At 57.5% G+C, this 6,737-nt stretch overlaps 1 protein-coding gene across 1 annotated transcript in view; it reads right to left on the bottom strand.

Annotated features, from left to right (window-relative positions):
* The window catches only part of LOC113205734 (sodium channel protein 60E-like), a 7,255-nt gene extending 1,533 nt beyond the window's left edge, over positions 1–5,722 (bottom strand). Inside the window, exons 1-14 of the mRNA XM_052276434.1 lie at positions 5,522–5,722; positions 5,264–5,429; positions 4,152–4,537; positions 3,638–3,937; positions 3,384–3,509; positions 3,086–3,283; positions 2,179–2,993; positions 1,653–2,088; positions 1,399–1,557; positions 1,139–1,243; positions 863–1,054; positions 624–778; positions 408–541; positions 124–317 (exon numbers count right to left, since the gene is read on the bottom strand). Of these exons, the coding sequence (XP_052132394.1) occupies positions 124–317; positions 408–541; positions 624–778; positions 863–1,054; positions 1,139–1,243; positions 1,399–1,557; positions 1,653–2,088; positions 2,179–2,993; positions 3,086–3,283; positions 3,384–3,509; positions 3,638–3,937; positions 4,152–4,537; positions 5,264–5,429; positions 5,522–5,722 (3,567 nt within the window). The remainder of the gene's footprint in view (positions 1–123; positions 318–407; positions 542–623; positions 779–862; positions 1,055–1,138; positions 1,244–1,398; positions 1,558–1,652; positions 2,089–2,178; positions 2,994–3,085; positions 3,284–3,383; positions 3,510–3,637; positions 3,938–4,151; positions 4,538–5,263; positions 5,430–5,521) is intronic.
* Positions 5,723–6,737: the final 1,015 nt, after the last annotated feature.

Here is a 6,737-nt window from a genome sequence, read left to right as displayed (position 1 = left end):
TTAGAAACGGAAAAATTAGTGTATACTTGCATTCTCCAGTAAGGGACAAGGGATCCCTCGGTTCAAACCCAGAACAACCAATGCGGCCAATGAACGGGCCACAAAACTCGTCTTATTCTTTACCTTAATGAGCCGGAGAATGCGGCCAATCCTGAAGACGCGCACCACGCGCAGCAGTGTGGGCGACACGGGGAAGTCGATCATGATGTCCTCCATGAGGATGCCCAGGATGGACGCCAGGACGAGCAGGAAGTCGAACATGTTCCAGGGCACCGTGAAGTAGTGCAGGCGCAGCCCCATCATCTTCACGAGCGCCTCTGTGGGAGGGACGCGTTTGAGAGAGTGAAGAGTCTGAATTCGAGTAGTTGAATTTAACGGGGTGATCAAACCCGACAGACAGTACGAACCTAGTCCGAAGACGGTTGTGAAAAAGGCGTTGCTGACTTCTAGGACGAAAAACACTGCGTGTGGCTGGTTGTAGTGTTCTATACCCATGCTCACCATGTTGAGAAAAATAAGCACGAATATGGCGATCTCAAATCTGAAACAGGGAAAAAGTGTGTAATAAGTGAACAATATAACTAATAATATTAAATGCGACAAATAATGCCAAATCATCCAACCTCCGCGAATTTGACAAATCGTAGAACATGGCTAGGAACTGATTAATGGGTCGCTTAATGACCTTCTGTGGCTTTTTGCGACCCAGCTTCTTCATGGCGGTGTAGTAGTGCTTTTGGCTCTCGGTTAGGAACATCTCTAGGACACCACCCTCGTACTGTGAAAGCACAAGCAGAAACGTTAAACAACTGAAGACACAAACCACTGTGGAAAGCACAGTATGGGATCAAACGCCTCTCACTTTTTTCTTGAGCATGTTGAAGTTGTCAATAATGACTCCTATAAATAGGTTGAGGGTGAAGAAGGAGCCACACACTATGAAGATGACGAAATAGAGATAGGCGTATATACTAGCTTCTCTCGACGGCTGCAAGTCTACTCCTCGCGAGTCAACCGCGTCCGCCATGACCTCCATCCACCCCTCGAACGTGGCCTAGAAGAAACATGACACTATCAGCACCTGTACACTCGGGAGAACTGAGGTATGGACCTGACTACAGCATTACAGAGGACTCACCACTTGGAAGAGGGCGAGGTAAGCATTGCCCACGTTATCGAAGGATATCTTTGAATTCTCCCACGTATAGTTTAGGTAGAGGCAGTCATACTTTGTATTTACAATCTAGAGAAAAGGTAAATATTAGAAACAACCACAAACAACATCAAACATGTTTGATACGCAAAATTAAAAAGGCCCGTTCTTTACTAGTTCATCCACCTCCACAAAGTGAAGGGCGGAAGGATATAAAGAACGAGAAAAGGGGAAACGCAACTTACAGAAATAGGAAGAAGCTCTCCTCTTTCGTCTGTGCACTTATAAAACTTCCCTCCAAAAAACTGAACACCCATGATGGAGAAAATAAGCCAAAACACGAGACACACTAAGAGCACGTTGAAGATGGACGGTATTGCGTACATGAGGGCGTTCACGACGATCTGTAAAATAAAGAAGAATAAAATTACCCAGTCTCTACTGTCTATTGCCAAATACGAAAGATGGGGAAGTCTTCAGAATGTAAGGAAAAACTCACCCGCATGCCCTGCCACCTTGAAATAGCTCTGAGAGGCCGGAGCGCCCTCAGAGTCCTCAGCGAGCGCAGCACTTTGAGATTTTCATTCTCTTCGATTAACAAACTAAACACTGACACAAACACGATCACAAAGTCGAGGATAGTCCAGAACGAAGTGAAGTACTTCCAAAACCCTAGCGCTATCCACTTGAGCACCATCTCGATGGTGAAGAGCAGCGAGAAGGCCAGGTTGGTCCAGTACAGCACCTTCTTCAGCGTCACGTTCGAGTCGAGGTGTATGTCCTCGAAGCAAAGCGTGACAGACGACGCGAAGATGAGCACCAGGACTAGCCACTCGAACACGGGCGTGTCCACCACCGACAGCACCACCGTCCGGGTCGTCGTCCAGCGACGGCCCCACGGCGAGAGCAAGCAGCGGTCCATACACGCACACCTACTGCAACAGGGTACGAGAGGAGGGACGTAAGAGAGCGCCATTCACTTGGCCAACGCAAGAAACCAGGGAGCGGCCTCACACGGGACTCACCTTTGGAAGCAATGTTGAGGGAAGCAGTCTTGTGGAGTGCGGTCCTTTTGGTTCCGCCCAAAGCCGGGGAACTTGCCCAGCCCGTCGACGTAGTGGCCCTTGGAGTCGCGCCGCCCGCCTACCGTCAGCTCGTCCACGTACGACACGAGCGTGAGCCATGGCTTGCGCTTGCCCGAGGGCGGCGGCGCGGCGGGCAGCGCGGCCGCCGGCACCCCGGGGGTGGCGGCGCCCTCGCTGCGGCACTCCTGCGTCGACTCGTCCTTGCTCTCGGCCTGCGTGTTGGCCAGCGAGTACCGCCTGAGGCCCGCCGGGCCCTCCGGGTCCTCGGCCGTCGACTCGAACGACTCCCTGAGCGGCCACGACCTCCGGATGCGCCAGTTGACGGCGCGCTCCGAGGTGTTGGGCCGCACCACGGAGGGCGCCGGGGAGGGCGACGGCGTCGGGGTGATCATGTCCTCGGCGGCGTCCTGGCGCAGCATGGGCGCCGTGCTGTCCTCCGACTCCTGCGTCGTCACCACCTCCTGGACGCGCAGCGGCGCCACCAGGCCGGCCTCCACCGCGTCCAGCCCGTCGCCGTCGGCCAGCACCACCACCTGCTGCAGGTCGCCGTCCTGGATGGAGGCGGACAGCCGCGCCGACAGCCGCGCCGAGAGGCGCGCGGCCTGCTGTCGCTGCTGCAGGCGCTGCTGCTCGTGGTGCTGGAGGTGCAGGTCCTCGGGCCGGACCTCGACCGAGTAGCGCTGCTGCAGCTTCTCCACGTCCTCTGGGCTCAGGACCCGCTCCTTGTCGAACTCCACGGCGGGCGCCTCGATCATCTGCGAACGCGATCCATTTTCAAGCTCTCACAAACTTTCCCGCGGGGCCGAAAAAGTTTGTGTCCGAGTTTGGGTGCATCGAATGGGCTCACCTTGGGGCAGGGGCACTCGAAGAGCGTCGTCTCGGCGGTGGAGTTGGGCTTCTTGGGCAACTTCTTCATGGCGCGGACCACCTCCTCCAGGCGCATGTTCTGCTCGTTCTCGCCGCGCTCGTGCGGCACCCTGGTCTTGCGCACGATGGAGCGGATCCGGTCGAAGCTCCGCGCCAGCTTCGAGCCCTCGCCGACTTCCTGCGAAGCAAAGCACACACACACGCGAGTCTCAGCCGGCTCACAGAGTGCACGCACACCGTGCGCCCCTCCCCCCCTGCATCATTGGCAGCCAACGTACCTCCTTCTTGGACTTGAGCTCCTCCGAGTTAAAGCTGTTGAGCAGCAACGCCAAGAAGAGGTTGAGGACCATGAAGTTTCCCATGACGAGGGCCGGCAGAAATATGAGGAAGCACGTGCCGTAGCCCTGCGGATTTGTGGAAGACGGCGCAAGAATTACACAACCGGAAAGAATAACACGCGCTGCTGTATCAACAGAAAAAATAAAAAAGGGAGAATCCGGGCTTTCAGTTAGTCCCGCGCCTCCATCCTCACCTCGTGCTGTTCGGCCCGCATGCAGTCCCACAGGGGCTCGATCCACTCCCCGCACAGGATGCGGAAGATCATCATGAACGAGTGGAAGAAGTCGGAAAAGTTCCAGCGCGGGATGGGGTCCGGCTCGAACTTCTCGGCGGTGTAGTCCTTGGAGAAGAGCTGCATGCCGATGACGGCGAAGATGTAGATGACGATGACCAGCACGAACGTCAGGTTACCGAGCGCGCCGATCGTCGAGATGATGATGCTCAGCAACACCTTCATGGTGGTCCAGGACTGGGCCAGCTTGAGCACGCGCAGCTGCGGAGGAACGGGAAAGTTTAGCAAAACGGACGATGTCCGTCCGTGGGGATTATGAAGTCCGAAATTTTTCCGGGAAAATTTCAAACTGTTTCAGAAAAAATCGGTAAAAATTTAAATGTTTTTGGAAAAAGTAGAAACTTATAAGGACACTTTGAAAACATTCCCAAAAATATTTATCTGTCAAAAATGAAGTCCCTGTCACCGCACTCACCAGTCGCAGACCCCGGAGCACGGACAGCCCGCCCACCAGCTCGAAGGACAGATCGAGCAGGGACGCCGACACGATCAGCAGGTCGAAGATGTTCCAGCCGCAGGCGAAGTACTCCTTGCTGAGCGCCAGCAGCTTGAGCACGCACTCGAGGCAGAAGATGGAGGTGAACACTTTGTTGCCGACGTCGAGCGCGTTCCGGATAGCGTCCGACATGCCGTGGTGCTCGGTGGCCAGGAAGGCCGTGTTGATGACGATGCAGAGGGTGATGAGCAGCTCGAACAGCGGGTCGCGCACCACCTTGTGCAGGCCGTGCTGGAAGTGCAGCCAGCCGCCGTAGTCCACGCAGCACCGCGTGCAGCCCGCGCAGTTGCGGTCCACGACGTTGTCTGCAAAAAAAAAAAAAAAAGGAACCCCAAAAGTTACAGTGGGCCACGTTACGTTTGATGCAACCAACAGTCGTGGCAATCAATCTCCCCCAAAATGCAGGGACAGACAAAACGGCCCTCTGCCCAGCCCCGTCTGTAGTTACAAAAATGACCACGTCGAGGGGATCTTTTTTTCTTTTTTCTGTCCGTGTGTCGGTCTTGTCGGCCCGTTTCGACCACGCCACGCCGCCACGCTACGCCACGCCGGGCCATGACAGAGGACGAGCAGCCCAGAACAATGCTCGCTGCTCTCATACTCCCGTAATAATAAGAAGAAACAAAAGGATGGCAGGCGCCATGGACGTGGCGGGTGGCGGGGCGTGACGTGGCGTGGCCGGGCAGCCAAATAATAAAACAAGCTGCGCTTGCACCGGGCTGAGCGTAGCGGGGGCCGCAGCGGGCGTCGCCCACCCACACTGATTGTGCAAGGGAGCGAGAGCGAAGGAGAGAACTTCATTGCTCCCCCTTGCCGTCTCTCTCGATCGCTCCGTTGATCTCCCTCTCTCTCTCCCGCCCTCCTTCCCTCCCTTCCATCTCCCTCCCCCCTCTCTCCTCTCCCTCTCTCTGTCTCTATCTCTATCTCTCTCCTCTATCTCTCTCCTCTCTCTCTCTCTCTCTCTCTCTCTCTCTCTCTCTCTCTCTCTCTCTCTCTCTCTCTCTCTCTCTCTCTCTCTTACACACACTCACCCAGGACGACGACGTGCGACAAGTAGTCCTGCGGCGAGAACTGCTTCTGCTTGTTGAGGTTGGGGCTGACCCCGTTGCACTTGAGGACCTTGATCTCCTTGGTGTCCTTGGAGCGCAGCGTGGTGGTCTGCAGCGAGGGCTGCTGGGTCACGACGGGCTCCGGCCGCTGCAAGCAAAACAAAGCCGTCAGGCACAATTGCGAGAGAAAGGGGGGCTGCTTCACCATACCAGGACGCCGTCGTCGTCGTCGCTACTCACCGGCGCGCACACGTGGACGACGCTGGGGGCGACGTCCTCCGAGGTGAGGTCGCCGTCCTCGTGGTCGTCCACGACGCCGCTGTCGTCGAGCGACGACTCTCGGTTGTTGCCCTCGCTGTTGTTGGAGCTGCCCTGGCGGCTGCCCAGCGCGCCCCGCCCGGGTCCACCTGCACAGCGCGAACAGAAGGGGAAGGGGGTCATTACCGAGGAGCTGCAGGCGAAACGGCTGGTGTTGGTGGCCCTCGTAGCCCTCCGAGAACGTCTGGCCCAGCAGAGCCCACCATACCACCACAGCCGCGGAGGGCTGGGCTGAGAGGGGGTGACACTCCCCAGCGTGTCTCGGAGGACAAAGAAACGATTATGTTTGGAAGGAACTTGATAAGTAAGCCAGGCCTGCTCCTGCTACGAGCCCACGCGCCGCCCGCACGGCGCAGCCCACTCGGCCGCCGTATCTCAAAAGCCGCTCCCTCCCCCTCCTCTCATGCTCCCGAAAGTAGTAGTAGTGCTCCCCGCTGGCCCGGAGGTAGAAGAGGAAGTGGGAGGGGGAGGGAGGGACGGATCCACAGGGCCGGGCCGGCGGCGGGAGGACGACATAAGCCGGAGACAAGACCGCCGCGCTGTTCGAGGATCTACAAACTTGCTCCCCTCCGCTCCACACCCCCCACCCCCTCCCTCCCGGCTCCTTCCCGCTCCCCTCGCCACGCGCCCGCCCTTAATGGCACAAGGCGTTTAAGTAAATTACAGTCGCGAGGCGTGGCGGTATGGTATGGGTTATCATCGTTGGAAAAGGAGAGAGGGGTGGAGGAAGTGAGTGAGCGCGCGGGAATATTCAAAGTCCCCACCCCAAACTACTCCTCCTCCTCCTCTGGGCTCGGTGGCCGGGGCCGAACACACCCGCGGCCGCGCTAAGTCCGCACGAGGACGAGAACGACGAGGACGAGGCCGCCTAAGGGCTCCCCATGAGGCGCGGCCCGACGGCCCGGCGCGACGCCTCCCGAAGGGCCCTGTAATAAGAAGCCCCGAGTCGTGTGCCCTCTGCTCCACGCCTCGCTGCCGCCGCCGCTGCTGCCTACTCGTCTGCTCACACCACCACCACCACCACCCCAAATTACAAAAGCAATAATTGTTAATATTATTGAAATTGAGCGAGCCACCGTACCGCCCGCGACCCCACCACCACCCCCTGCGCGGCTGCTGGGGAAAACAATAGTTGTAA

The sequence above is a fragment of the Frankliniella occidentalis genome, unplaced genomic scaffold (genome assembly GCF_000697945.3).
Source record: "Frankliniella occidentalis isolate FOCC.00 unplaced genomic scaffold, Focc_3.1 Scaffold2951, whole genome shotgun sequence".
NCBI classification, from domain to species: domain Eukaryota; kingdom Metazoa; phylum Arthropoda; class Insecta; order Thysanoptera; family Thripidae; genus Frankliniella; species Frankliniella occidentalis.
Note: the sequence above shows the minus strand (reverse complement) of the source record. Positions and strands in the feature narration are given on the sequence as shown.